Below are 15,334 nucleotides of genomic sequence, written 5' to 3'. Positions count from 1 at the left end.
TAACTTTGCTCTGGTATAACATTATTGCATTATGAGAACAAAGGGAATTGGAATACTTATCATGCTGCCCCATACAACAACAGTGTTCAATCTGTGGCTTTTGTCATTTGTGTGTGTAGAATGATACATTTTAAGCCCAGAACCATTATGTTCTGACCTCCTACATAGCACAGGCTATTTTTGGCTGCATGTGCCAATATTTGTTTTCACATGCGATTGATAGTATGCGAAAAATTGTGAATGTGCAATGAGAGGCTGCACTGTGGTCTCTTTGAAAATATGTCTCCATATGTCATTATGAAGGCAACATAATATATTAAGGAAGAAAAGTAGATATAATAAATCTGAATTTTAGAAAATAATTTACTCTCCAAATTAATTCAGATCAGTCTGAATAGCGATACTGTCACAAGGACTGGCTGAAGAACAGTAAACTAATGATACATGGTAATTCACTGAGACGGGAAGACATTTAGGGGGGTTCTGCAGAGATCCATACCATGTTGGGTCTCGTTTTATTTAGCATCTTCATTAATGATACAGTATATGGATCACATTCAAAAGTGCAGATGCCGTTAAATTGGGAAGAGCAGCAAATTCCAGTAAGGACAAAGAGATAATGTAAAGTGACCTAGAGAGATTTTTAAAAAAGGAAGAAAATAATGAAGGAAGATCCAGCTTGGAAAAATGAAAACTAATACATCTAGGGGAAAAGATAATCCAGATATTTAGTGGTGGGTGAGAAATCTGGAAAGTAATAATGCAGAACAGGCCTATAGTGACCAGCAAAGAAAGCACAACTTTGCAATGAGGCAATTAATAAAAACAACAATCCAGTTCATTTTGAGATTCTAGAGACAGGACATCTTGGAGCAGAGCGTTAATAGTTCTTCTATGTAGGGCTCCATTGTAAATGTGATGTTAACTTCTGGCCCGCTCATTTACAGAAAGATACTGACAAACTGGAGGGTATTCAGAAAACAAGCAGAATGACAAGGGGGCTAGATGGACAGCTTTACAAGGGACGTTTTAACTACAATTCTAACATGTGTATCTTGGTTAAATAAATGATTGAGGCAGAGTGTGAAAGTGGGTTCCTAAGGTATCAAAGGTGTGAACTCAAAGGAAGCAATTGTTTAATGGGGTGCTACCTAGGTGCAATGGGGTGAAACTTTCAAAAGGAAGGTTCAGGCAAAATATCCTGACAAATTTCCTGACAGTGGGATTTGTTCAATTGAGATATAGTCCCCAAAGCATGTAGTGGAAACCCCATCCCTTGTGATATTTAAAGCTTGACTGGACAAAAGTCTAGAAAATAAGTGAGGAAGTATAAGAAACAATCCTGCACAGCCAAGAGTAGGGATTTCCTTGAGGACCAACAAACTCTGGGGCATCTATAGCACTTCCACTCCTGATGCTGGAGAACAGAAGGAAGGGCTCAGCTTTAAAAGATCCTTTCCTGGCCCGGGGGATGGGGCAACAGGTATACCTGCTTCTCCACTGGCCTCAAATACTGAAGTTGTTGAAAACAGGTCAGCTGAGTCCAGTTCTTTACCCTGAAGGTGTTGGAAGAGAAGGGTGTAGAAAGCAACTGAAAACTACCAAAGGTAACTGGGTGGACACCTCAGGGTCTGATTCAGGAGCGGGTCAATTTCTAGACTTCACAGGAGTCAGGGAGTTACTGAGCTCTTCAACCTTCCTCCCCACTGGACCAAGAGAAGGGAGGGGGCACTCTTATCTCCTGCCAAATGGGAGTGTTGAACCCAATGTAGGCAAACCTAGCTCTGCACACCTCTTGCAGCTAGCGCAGATGAGAACAGTGGCCTATTAAACAAAAACATCTAATTATGAATATTAGCTGTAAATATTCAGCCTTATTCAGATAGCCAAATATGGCCTATATTGTTGCCATCCCAGTCATTTTTATTCAGTTTGCTTACTAATAGATTCCTTTCCATCTCTAGGCTATAAATAGCCTAGCTATAAAAGCTTTGTCTTATTATACTGAAAAATTACAAAGCACCCAATGAGATTTATTTCAAAAATATTTAGCTTTTATTACACATAGAAAAGGTTTCCAAGAAGTTTTCTGATTAAAATAGCCAGCTTCTAAAAGTTCATCTACTCCAGCATCCCCAGCTCTTCTTCTACATAACTCTCTCCAGAGCGTATAATTAAGCAGACGTGCAGATTAAAGAATCAGTTGCAACAGCATTTCCTCTTCAGTTTGTACTCAGACCCCATCTAACCAATAGAAATGCAACAGTTCACATGATCCTAGGCTTTTGTGCACGTACTCTGGAATAATTAACATGTTAATTAGTGAATGAGCAGCCTGCAACGCACACTGTTAAGACCCTGCAGGACATGTTTTCAATTTAGATTCAAAATGCAACATTTCCTAGAAAAGTGCTTCAGGGGAGGACTTCCTTCCCTTTGGTGTTCCTTGCATGGAAATCTATAGGTGATTATTCCCATAAATGCAGTCAGCTTCCTGCTTCCTGTATGTCAGGGCCAGAGGTAAGCAGAGGTTAGGGGTTAGGGCTCCAGATTGCTCTAATTCAGTTCTGTCTCTGACATTGCCAAGAAAGGCCCAATCATCCAATCAGCACGTTGAGTAGGACAATCCACGTCCAAAGATGCATAAACACTATTTGTTGTGATAAAAAGTACAGCACAGTAAAGCACATAACAGGAAGTCTGGTACTGATTAACCCTTGGCCAGTGACAGCCCTGCAGTGTGCGGGGAGAGAGAGAAAACTGTTTTCTACAGATGAGTGTCATGGCTGGCCAGTTACTCCTCATACTGCTTTCCACTTCCCTAGCAGGTATCCTGCAAGCTGAAGGAAATGGTAAGAGAATCTTGATTTTTTGCCTGTGAGGCTGGTTTGGGATTTTACGTGAGGAATGCACTCTTATGTGGCAGGACAGGAGCAGAGTAAGCCAAGGGGAGTCCCTCCTAGGCTTGAGTGTCTCAGACATCTTACTTTTTCAGGTATCTAAAAGGGTGTCATAAGGAGGAGGGAGAAAACTTGTTCATCTTAGCCTGTAAGGATAGAACAAGAAGCAATGGGCTTAAACTGCAGCAAGGAAAGTTTAGGTTGGATTTTAGGAAAAAGTTCCTAACTGTCAGGGTAGTTAAACATTGGAATAAATTGCCTAAGGAGGTTGTGGAATCTCCATCTCTGGAGATATTTAAGAGTACGTTAGATAAATGTCTATCAGGGATGGTTTAGACAGTATTTGGTCCTGCCATGAGGGCAGGGGACTGGACTCGATGACTTCTCGAGGTCCCTTCCAGTCCTAGAATCTATGAATCTATGTTGGCGTTTCATACATGCAATGTGTGTGTGATCAGTTTCAGCGTCATGTACTGTCACTGTGAACTGGTTTACCTAGAGTTTTAATGTCATGTCCATACTTTCAGTTTTCCCAGTCAAGGTGTGGGGCAGACAAGGGTGGGGCAGGGGCAGGACCTGGAAATACAGCCCTGTCTTTGGTGAAGAGAAAAAAGAGAGGCAATGTCTCTTCCCACAGAGATGAGGGAGGCAGAAAACAACCCCTCCTATCTTGGAGAAATACTACCCTTCAACGCAGAAGCTAGTGGCGGGGGGAGGGTAGCCTCCTTCCACCCAGCAGCCTTGAGGAGGGGGAATGGAGACATAAAAAGGAAGGGGAAAATCCCCTCCAGTCCAGGAGAGGGGGAGATGCATGGGGGAGTGGAGAAAAGAAACCAACAAGAAATGAAGAATGCAGGTCCAGTCAGTAGAAAGAGAAGTCTCTACCCTGCCCACCCCCCCACGACCTCCCCGACTTCTTCAAAGCCTGTGAAAAGGAGTCTGAAGAGAGGCAGATAAGTTTGTGAGAGAACACTCCTGGGAAAAGAGAGACAAAAACCAAATTGGAGTTGGGGTGGGGAGGAAAAGGAATAAAGATCTGTATAAGAGTGGGGGAGAGGGGAAAGCAAGAGACAGACATTTTAGGGTTTACTGTTTACTGTTAGTGCTATTTTAATTTAAAAAGGGCTAATGTCAAACTGCTTATGCCCCCAAAGCTACAGTACCATCTTGTGCGGAATGTACATCCTCTGCACTTCCTGGGAACGAGATGCCAGATAGGTGGATAGTTTCCTAAATCAATTGAGGCCAGAGGGAGCTAGCGTGGGACTCCAGAAGCCGGGGCTTCAATTCCCTGCTCAGTCACAGGCTCACTGTGTGACCGTGTGTAAGTCATTCTATGCCACAGTTCCCCATCTGTAAAATAGCACTGCCCTCCCGCACAGGGTTCTTGTGAGGATAAATACATTAAAGACTTGAAGTGTTCAGATCCTATGGAAAGGGGGTCATCCTGGGGACCTTAAATAGACCAGAAGGTTTGCTTTTCCTTTATCCATTTTTTAAGTCCTCAGTGCTATTGTGTTTGGCTTGTTTGTGACTGCTGTACTGCTTAAAACAAACTGCCACTCAGCAGTTCCTAAGTACAAAATCATCCTCCAAGGATTCTGTCCTGGAGCAATTTCTTTGCCAGCCTGTTTAGATCCCCAAAAAATCTTCTTTGCATGTTTCCCAGCTGTTCTGCTTTACCAGGCAAACATCCTACAGCTCGCTATGTTCTGAGGCAGGAATATTTAGGAAAGCAAGAGACCAGCCTCACAGACAGAACAGGCTGGGTCATAAACACTCCATTCCTAGCTGTAATAATCGGCGCGGCAGCATTTAGAGATTAAAACCACCACTATTACATTGCTGCCTCCTGTCACTTCCTCAGAACTACAGAGCAGGAAAACGAATTTAAGGATAAGCAAGATAATGAGTGAACTGTGAGCTGTAAATCATTTAGCCAGACACTCGCAGCTACATTTACAAAGAGTTAGACCTCATCCTGGCTGTAGGTCCATTGAAATCAATGGGAATCCATGCAGCAGTAAGGTACTACCTTATGTGAGTAACACTGGCAGAATCTGGCCCCCTGAAAACAAAACACCAACTCTTTCAAATCTAATTAATAGAATCTTAGGCCTGGAAAGGCCCTAGAGAATTCATCTAGTCCAGCCCCCTGCACCCATGGCAGGTCTATGTACTATCTAAATCATCCCTAACAGGTGTTTGGCTCACCTGCTCTTAAAAATCTCCAATGACGGAGATTCTACAACCTCTCTGGACAATTTATTTCAGTGATTAACCACCCTGACAGGAAGTTTTTCCTAATGTCCAACCTAAAAGGCCCTTGCTGCAATGTGAGCCCATTGCTTCTTGTCCTATCCTGAGAGGTTAAGGAGAACAATTTTTCTTCCTCCTTCTAACAACCTTTTATTTCCCTTAGTGATCATTAAAGTGCATAGTTAATAAAAATCATCAATTAATTAATAGTAATCAGGTGTACAACAAAACAGACCAGGAACTGCATGTTCTGTGCCAAAGGAGGCCGCATGGTTCACTGGATAGGGCATGAGGCTGTAAGACTTGAGTTCTAGCCCCAACTCTCCCAGTGACCTGTGGTGTGAAAAACACTCTTTGAGTTCAGTATGTTTAGCGAAACCCACCAGCATGTCAGCATTTACAGCACAGTGACTGATGATTAGAATATTCAATATTTATCCCTGTATGGTGGGATTTTTGACTCTGGCAGTAATATAATGATTTATGTGCATGTATCGCTGCCCTCTGCTGGAAGTAACAGCACTGTTCACAGATGCAAGTGGTTGAGATGGCCCTGCTAGAACTGCTTCTCCAATTTAATTCAATAGCAGCTGTCCTTTTAACCTATGGGGCAGCAGTTCTCAAATTTTTACCATCATGCCCTACTCTTATTAAAAGAAATGAGCTCAGGCCCCACCTGCACTAGACACGATATTCATATGTAGCTAGTGTTAGTTAAAAACCAGAATGCAATTATAATTACCTTACCCTGACATGTTTAAATTAGATGGGGATATTATTGAGGGCAACCTGGGTTGTTTTTGAGTCTGCAAGAAGAGCCTGGGGCAGCACAGGGGCATTTGGGAAGATGGGGGGGTGGGATCCTGGAGTCTTGGGGATTGTGTTGGCTGGGGGGGGGAGGGCAGCTCCTGGAACAGTCTTACCCTGACTTACCATTTCGTCCCTCCTGGAGTCCCTGTCCTGTCCACCTCCTGACCAGCTTCTGCTGCTCACCAGCTTTCAGAACAAAGCAGATGGACATGGTCTTCCTGCCTGTCAGTGCCACATCAGCCCACAGCGGCCAGGAGGACTTGCTGTGTGGGGAAACCTGGCTGGGGCCATGCAGCCCTGGCAGGTGTGGGAGAAACTTTATTTGGTGCTAGGGCAGGGTATCAAAAAGCAAAGCATAAGCAGCAATTTGCATTTTCTTATTTTCAAGATTAAGTTAAGGTAAGTCAGAATTCCAGGGTCCATCCACACCCTGTCAACGGAAAACTGTTTGAACAGGCTTTTTGGAGAGATACCGGGCTGTACCTTGCCGGCATAAGAAGTTGATAAATATGGGCCAGAATCTTTTATTCTGCTTCGGGTAATGTTGCCTAAAAATAGATTAGGGTTTGTTATTGGGGAGGGGGTTGTTTTTGTTTTTGGGTTTTTTGGACTGAACTTATTGAATCCTTTCTAATGGAGTTCTTTGGCATCAGTTTTAAAATGTCGCTTCCTTTCCATTTAGTGTTTTTACAGGAAGAAAATGCAAACAAGTTTTTGGGAAGAACAAAGCGTGCTAATTCCTTTTTGGAGGAGCTGAAGCAAGGGAATATTGAACGAGAATGTTATGAGGAACGCTGCTCAAAAGAAGAAGCCAGAGAAGCCTTCGAAGACACACAGAAAACAGTAAGGACAAATCAACATGAAACAACTAGGCCTTCATCATCCAAAGTGAAAGGCCCCTATGATCAGTAGTTACTTTTGAGCATTAAACCCGCAGAGTGATTTCAAGTTCTTTCTGTTTTAAATATTAGAAGTAGGCAGACTGGCAAAGTTTAGTTTTAGAACACCAGAGGAGCAGAGCGAAACGTACAACATCTGAGAAGGCATCCAGTCCTAGTTCAGGTCTTGCCAGATCAGTTCATGTTAAAGCCGCCTGTTCACTTTTACTTGGTTCTGATGTGTTTAGTTTAGACAATGACCTGCTTAAAGCATCTCTAATACTGTTAGTATAAAATACTTAAAGGACAGATTCTCAACCCCTCCTGAGCTCTCCGTGTGTTCAGTGGAGCCCCTTTCTGCATTAAGAAGCACAAGCCAGGCAAAACAGATGTTTTCACATGAGATTTGAAATGAGATGGAGAGAGTACAAGAAGGCTGATTGAGATGGCAACCACTGCTGAGGAGAAAGTTCTCATAAGATATTAACCAAACTTATCTCAAGGTGCCTGGTACGTCTCAGCAGGACCAGCTCTAGAGTTTTTTGCACCCTAGGCACACGGCCATTTTGCCACCCCGCGCGCTGCTCCCGTGGCTCCAGTGGAGCTGCTGCAACCATTTCTGCGGAGGGTCCGTTGGTCCGTGACTCCGGTGGAGCTGCCGCAGCCGTGCCTGCGGGAGGTCCACCGGAGCCACGTGGGAGCAGCGGGCCGTCTGCAGGGGCATGCCTGCGGCAGTTTCACCAGAGCCGCGGACCAACGGACCCTCCGCAGGTACGACTGCAACAGGTCCACCGGAGCCGCCTGCCACCCCCACCCCCGGCAAAATGGCACCCCCCGAAAATCCTGGCAGCCTAGGCAATTGCCTAGTTTGCCTCAATGGAAGTGCCGGCCCTGCGTCTCAGATATTTAAGGGCTGGATTCGCTATTCCACATGGAACATGTGTCTGCGGTGTAAGCTAAAGCTGCTGATGTGCAGCTCTAACTTAAATTGAGGCTCGTCAGCTGAGGATCAGGGACCTTATAGCAAGCTGGATTAGATGATCTGATGTCTTTTCACAAGCTCAGATTGAGGTAATCGGTGCTAATGGCGGTTCTTGTCAGCCTGGCTTACTGACTATACTGGACGATGACCTCCTTTCAGTGTCCTTATGTGATATTCTGATTCTCCTGCTGGCTTTCTGCCTGTGCAAAAACAAAGCATCCCCTTAGGTCTTGAAGAGGGAGAGTGGGTGGGAAAGAGGCATGTCTGCCAGATTTGAAGAGGTATGTTCCGGCTGCAGAAGCATCCTTCAGCATTGATAGCAGTAACAGTATGAAGGAGGGCCTTGAAGAATATACTTCTTTGAGCAGCAGGAAGGTTACCAACCAGGCTGGCCTTGAAGAGTCCATGTCCATGTCCCCTTCTCACCAGACAGGAAGCTTATCCCGGTGCTAGTTTTAGAGCCTATGTTCTCAGTCCCAGCCTTGCCGTGACTCTTGGTAGCAGGAAGAACGCTGAGTCAGCCAGAGAAGAAATAAGAGGCCAGAAGTGGGGAAACCAGGAGTGAGAAAGGCAAAGAAGCAGGAAAGAGATGTGGGATTTAAGGGGAGGGTTGGAGAGATGGGGATCAGAGAGACTTCAGTGGATTGGGGTGACTAGAGAAGGGAACACAAAATGTTTGGAAGGCAAAGAGTGAAATTTGGTGGGGAGACGTATTTCAAAAGGTGGGTGAGGAATTGGGGGAGGAGCACAAAGAAACTAGAGGGAGGGAAGAGGCAAGATGGAATGGAAAGTGAGATAAAAATCAAGACAGCAGAGCCACACAGCCTGAAGGTTAGTAACTTAGGGTACGTCTACACTGCACGATTATTTCGAATTAGCTTAAACCGATATTACAAAACAGATCTAATAAAATCGGTTTAGCGCGTCCACAGTGGGATCCCGAAATCGATTGTTTGCGTCCATGGTCCAAAGCTACCATCGATTTCAGGAGCGGTGCACTGTGGGTAGCTGTTCCTCAGCTATCCCATAGTTCCCACTTCCGTGTTGAGAGCACAGTGCCTGATGGGGCAGAAAACACTGCCCCGGGTGGTGCTGGGTACAGCCTCACCCCTCCCTTTGTGAAGGCAGCAGACAACCCTTTGGCGCCTTTTTCGCGGAGTGCATTGAGCAAACGCCATAGCACAGCAATCTTTCCCTTTTTTTTTTCACGTGGTGGGGGGGGGAAATAAACTGAGGAGCTGTTCCCTGAACCACGCCAGACACTGTGTTTGAACCTACAGACATTGGGAGCTCAGCCAAGAATGCAAATAATTTTCAGAGACTGCTGTGGACTGTGGGATAGCTGGAGTCCTCAGTACCCCCTCCCTCCCTTCATGAGCGTCCATTTGAGTCTCTGGCTTCCCGTTACGCTTGTCACGCAGCGCTGTGTATCCTGGAGTTTTTTATTCAAACGCTTTGGCATTTCGTGTTCTGTAACGGAGCTGGATACAACAGATTTGTCTCCCCATACAGCGATCAGACCTAGTATCTCCCGTACGGTCTATGCTGGAGCTCTTTTTCGATTTCAGACTGCATCGCCAGCCGTGCTGATCAGAGCTCCACGCTGGGCAAGCAGGAAATGTAATTCAAAAGTTCGCGGGGCTTTTCCTGTTTACCTGCCCGCTGCATCCGAGTTCAGATTGCTGTCCAGAGCGGTCAGTGCTGCACTCTGGGATGCCGCCCGGAGGCCAATAACGTCGATTTCCGTCCACATGAACCCTAATCCGAGTTATCACTATCGAATTTAGCGCTACTCCTCTCGTTTGGGAGGAGTTCCGAAATCGATTTAAGGAGCCGTTTAACTCGATATTAATGACGACATCGTGTGAACGGATACAGCGTTAAATCGGTATATCGGCCATTAAACCGATTTAAAGTCGCAGTGTAGACCTGGCCTTAGATGTAACATTTATATTCCCACATTTTATACTGTATCCCTGGGAAAAAATAGGGAGACTGCTCTAAGCTATAGGGCATGGGAGGATTTTAAGGGAAGATTGTGGTTCGGTATTGTGGTATGGATTGTAAATAGAATGTAGAGGATAATCTTCAGGCTGACTGTGACCTAAACGTAGGTGGTTGTCACATTTTTCCTTATAGTCTGAGCTTTAGGGCCCTATTCTTCCACCACAGGATTCAAATAACTTCCATGAAGTCAAACAGGTTCATTTCTTATAACGATTCTTCTCCTAAGGCAACAAGGTCTATTAAAGCATTGTTAGGGTTGCACAAAATATTAGGAAGTGGACTAATTAAGAAATGTTGGCTCAGCTGTGATGAACATCTACAAGAAGCAATATATGATGATAAGCTATATATCTAACCAGGAAAACTGACAGAAAAGAGGCCACAAGAGAGAAAGAGGGAAAAAAATAGCACTTCGCCTTCTTTCAGTGTTAACTTCATATAGGATCAAAGCTGATTGAGATACAAAACATCACCAGGGCCCTATTCTCCCACCATAGATTGCAGAGTTGCCAATTCTCCCTATAGCTGGTTGGTTTTTTTCTTAAAACTCCCTCTGGGATCAGGTTATTAGCTCAGTAGCTCAACTTTCACTGATACAAAGATGTCTAGACTTCATGGTTTTGTTTAAAGACGCAGTTAAAGTAGAACACTGCATTGCAAGGGCCTGTATTTACAACCAGCTTAAGAAGTTCCACTTTAACTGTGTCTTTAAACAAAACTATCTTTAGTATATTTGTATGAAAGCTTCTGTGTTAGAGTTTGATTCACTAATCTCTGCCTGTCTGTTGTTTTTCCCCATTAGGACGAGTTCTGGAATAAATATATAGGTAAGGAGTACTTGAAATTGTACTTTGTTCTTAAACCTCAGAGAAAATATATTATAACATAATGGACACTGAGGCCTTGTCTACACTACAGGGAAATGTCAATCTAAGCTACACAATTTGAGTTACATGACTAGCGTAACTCAAGTCAATGTATCTTAGATCTACTTATTGCGGGGTCCACACTATGCAACATCGAGGCGAGATGCTCTCCCATTGACTCCTCCAACTCTTCTCAATCAGGTGGAGTACAGGAGCTGATGGGTGAGCGATCTGCGGTCGATTTAGTGGGTCTTTACTAGACCCACTAAATCAACTGCCAATGCATCAATCGCCGCAGCGTCTATCGTTGGGTAAGTGTAGACAAGCCCTGACAGAAATAGTTATAAGAAAAAAAATTGTTGGTTGATAAGTAAACAAACCTGCTGTGTGACTCCTAGAAGCTTCAGTTTGCAATGGTATTTGCATGGTGACCATTACTGATGTAGTAATGTATTAAACCGGGACTGTGGAGTCCAGTAAACAGGGATTTCACAGCAAATTGGCCTTTTTGCTTAGGTCTGGACTTCCAAGTTCCCCAAATTCAAACCTACAGGATGCACCTCACACACACACCGCTCCCAAGCCGTGGGACAGCACTACTTACGCTTTCCTGATTTTAAAAGGAGCCAATTGGCTTCCTCCATCTGCTGCCACCTGCACCCTATCACTCTTCTCCTTTGTTAACTGAGTAAAACTTTCCCCTAACCAGTTCTGAGGGTCTTTTTTCCTGCGGTCAAAGAAGAACCTGGCCTTCCTCATCACTCCTAACTAGTATTTGACCGGCCTGGCCAGGTTTTTTTTAATGGATTTGCCAGTTGCCAGAAAAATAATTTAATCTGCCAAGTTTTTTTTACAGGGTCTAAAGATTTACATTATTATCACAATACACTGGGATATCTAATGTTAAAGATTTCTGTGTCCAGCTAAAGATGCTGCAGTGTTCTCACTTGCACAGTTTAAGCAATAACAGATCAAAACTGCTGAAAATATGGCAGCTATCTGGCCACCAACACAGAAGCGCACTGCGCATGTGTGTGAGAGAGGGTTTGAGTCATGTGAGAGCAAGGAGACGTGCAATGTGATTAGTCTTATCTATGTGTGTGCTCTCTAGATATTGTAAGTGACTGTAGAAGGGGGGGATTGCGGAGTTGCCTTGTGGTTGGGGTTGAGGCAGACTTCCCTGGAGGGGGGTTGCCTTTCTTTTGCATTTCAAAGGTGGTAACCCTAGCCCCAACACACACAGAACAGCACATATGTCTTCACTGCAGAGTTAGCCCAATCTAGCCTAGCCCAGCCCAGGTAGAGCATCCCCAGTGCAAAGCACCAACTGTGCCAGACCCATGTGCTGGGATGGGTTTCTGGTGGGATATTCCGTGGTTCTTAACTGCATTAAATGAGCTGCTCTATGAATTCATTCACAGGGTGACCATGCTCTTTCTCTCTGCCCCTCGCATGGAGCTGCTGTCTGGCAGTGACATGAGAACAATACTGTATGCAAATAACTTTCAAGTGGAGCTATTCATTAATATAGACAATTCTGAAAGGGAAAGCAAACAGCGTGTGGCAGCAGGCACTTTTAACAAGAATGTCATTATGGAATTCACTCTGCAAACCACAATATGATTCATAGTGTACCAGGCTGACTTCTCTGCTCCTCTGGTTCTTTCCTGTCTGCTAGACATAAAAGTGTCATTTGGGGGACATTTCCCCAAATGATGGGGCTTACTGTTACCACATCTTTACCAGAAAGCCAGTGTCAGTTTCTGGCCAACTGGCAGTGCAGGAAGAGGATTTCTTGAACTGCATCTCAGTTCAAACACAGTGGAAATGCAGCAGAAATAGAGCCAACTAATGTAGGGTTAATATGCTGAGCCAGTGTAGGTGATTTACAGTGCAGAAAGAGCGTGGAAGGTAGAATAGAAAGTACAGCCCAGGTAGAATTGTGGATGAGCTTAGAGGTCCAACAGCACCTGGGTTTGGTTAGCCTGCAATTCTCATTGCAAAGTAGGTGGATTGCCAGCCCAGGCTGAAGCAAAACTCAAGCTCAAGCCTATATACTCAGTCATGCCTGCCAGCGCAGGCCTAAAACACCTTCAGGACCAAGTTAGAGGTTTTTCTGTGTAGACAGAACGAGGGTTGGGGCAACACCCAAGCTATAGCCTAGGCTAACTCTTCAGTGAAAATGTACCCTAAGAATGGGAAACAAGTTAGCTGTGGTTATGACCCTGTGGCAGATAAGCTGGAGAATCAGCTGGTTTCCTGATTATCCTGTAAGAAGGCAGCCCAAAGAGAGGAAGACAGGGAATAATGGAGGAAGCCCAAGTTCAAAGAGGCACAGAGGGGAGGTGATTTAGTACCTGACCTTAGCTAAAGCAGTGTAGCTATACCACACTACTCCCATGTTCTTGGTTGTCCTTGCCTCCCTGCTGCAGAGGTGTCAACTGTCACAATATTTAGTGTTTTTCTTTAAAAAAACAGCTCCTAGAGTCATGTGATTAGGCAAGAATCTGTTATAATTTTTTAAAAAAACATTGTGGCTGTGGAGAAGAGTTTGAAAATGTGACCCCCTAAAGGCTCAATGGCTGGAAGGCAAATAACAGGAACACCAAATTTATTATTTTTTTTAAATCTCATAAATTTTAACCCAATCACATGATTTTGTAGTGACCTGACTCACAATTTTGATTGCTTGGGGACTGCAATACCACTGCAAGGTAAATACAAGGAAAATACCAGCAGAATAGGGGACACTCCTGAGACATCTCTCCTGTTATCTGAAGATTTTGGGTGTCCTCTAAGATCTTTCAGGTTATCTGGCCTTCACAACCCTCAGCACAAATGTTACACTCTCTGACAATGAAGTAATACTGAAGCCTTTTCTATAGTAGGCTGAGTTATGTTCTGCTATATGTGAGTAGAGCTGGTCACGAGTTTCTAGCAGCCTTTTGTCAGAAAATACCAATTCTTGGAACCCAAAATGTTTTGCAGAAACTTATCAGGTTTGATGAACTTTCAATGAACCACATGTTTGAACCACAGCTTACCTGGTGGACTGCTGGGGAACCCAGGGCTTTCAGGCTCCTTGCCATGGAGTGTAAGCCTCGGAGCACCTGCTGTAACCTGGCTCAGCTCTGCATGAGGAAGCCTGGAAGCTCTAAGAGGCTTGGCTTGAGCCAGGGTTCTCAGGGACTCCAGGCTTTCTGCTGGGGAGCCTGTAAACCTCAGAAATCCAGGCTCCAGACAGGGGATCTCAATCTAGGTTCCTGAGTCTAAGTAGGGATCGTGGAAGGCCTGGGAGCCCCATCTTATGCTGGGGTTCTCCAGGCTTCCAGACTCCATGCTGCAGGGCTAGGAGCCTGAAAATCCTGGGACATGTTTCAGGAGCTGCAGTTCTGGGGCAGCCCTGGCATATGGTTTATCCCTGGGCTGGGGGCCCCAGGGCTTCCACACTTCTAGGCCAGCTGGCTCCCTGGACTGCCCAACTCCTACAAACCAGTGATCCAGCTGTCCTGACAGCTGGGCTGCCCAGGGAGCCACCTGGCCTGAGACCCTGGAAACCCTGGGTGCCCAGCCTGGAGCAATCTGTGTGGTGGGGTTGCATGGGAATTCTGTCAGTTTCACAACTGCTGTTCAGTGCTGGGCATCTGTGACACTGGCAATAATCATGTAAATTTCAGTCAGCAGCAGCCAGGGTCCGCATGGAGCATATTTCATTTCAATACACCATGTGGTGGTGTTTCCAAAATGAAAATTTTAGGGAATTTCGAGTTTATGGGACGTTTTGAACATTTTGGTTTTGTAAAGAACATGATCCATTACATACTAATGTCAAAGCAGCACAGAATGTATGTGTATGATGATAAGCCTAGTGCATGATACTAAACTATATGCATACATGTCATTGTTTACTGTTGGTCTAGGATCCTTTTGGAAATGCAGTATTAAATCTCACAGGATTATCTTGAGATAACAAACATTTTAAATACAAATAACAAAAAGCAGGGGTGGCTCTAGGCATTTTGCCGCCCCAAGAACGGCAGGCAGGCTGCCTTCGGCAGCTTCCCTGCGGAGGGTCTGCTGGTCCCGTGGCTTCGGCCGAAGCCGCGGGACCAGTGGACCCTCCGCAGGCAAGCAGCTGAAGGGAATCTGCCTGCTGCCCTTGCGGCGATGGGCAGAGCGCCCCCCGCAGCTTGCAGACCCAAGCACACACTTGGTGAGCTGGGGCCTGAAGCTGCCCCTGACAAAAAGGACAGTAACAAAATTCACCATCCAGGAAAACTTCAGATCTCAATGAAAATGTTTATATTGTATCTTAAAAGCTGCTGTGGCCTCTTTTTGCAGACGGGGACCAGTGCAAACCCAATCCTTGTCAGTATGGTGGAACGTGTAAAGATGGAATTGGCACATACACTTGTACATGCTTGGATGGATATCAGGGCAAAAACTGTGAATCTGGTAGGCCTCTGTTTTTACTGTAGGATGGTGATGAAATATTCAAAGAGCCAGTGGGTGGACAATACAGTACCGTTATATAAGGCGCTGGTGAGACCCCACCTGGAATATTGTGTGCAGTTCTGGTGTCCCATGTTTAAGAAGGATGAATTCAAACTGGAACAGGTTCAGAGACGGGCT

At 45.0% G+C, this 15,334-nt stretch overlaps 1 protein-coding gene across 1 annotated transcript in view; it reads left to right on the top strand.

Moving 5' to 3' along the window:
• Positions 1-2,729: 2,729 nt before the first annotated feature.
• Positions 2,730-15,334, top strand: part of LOC116823351 (coagulation factor X-like) — a 53,437-nt gene continuing 40,832 nt past the window's right edge. The window contains exons 1-4 of the mRNA XM_032777844.2: positions 2,730-2,852; positions 6,652-6,812; positions 10,639-10,663; positions 15,044-15,157. Of these exons, the coding sequence (XP_032633735.1) occupies positions 2,774-2,852; positions 6,652-6,812; positions 10,639-10,663; positions 15,044-15,157 (379 nt within the window). The 5' untranslated portion in view covers positions 2,730-2,773. The remainder of the gene's footprint in view (positions 2,853-6,651; positions 6,813-10,638; positions 10,664-15,043; positions 15,158-15,334) is intronic.

This window comes from Chelonoidis abingdonii, chromosome 1, assembly GCF_003597395.2.
Source record: "Chelonoidis abingdonii isolate Lonesome George chromosome 1, CheloAbing_2.0, whole genome shotgun sequence".
In the NCBI taxonomy this organism is placed as follows: domain Eukaryota; kingdom Metazoa; phylum Chordata; order Testudines; family Testudinidae; genus Chelonoidis; species Chelonoidis abingdonii.
This window is presented reverse-complemented; position numbering and strand designations above follow the sequence as displayed.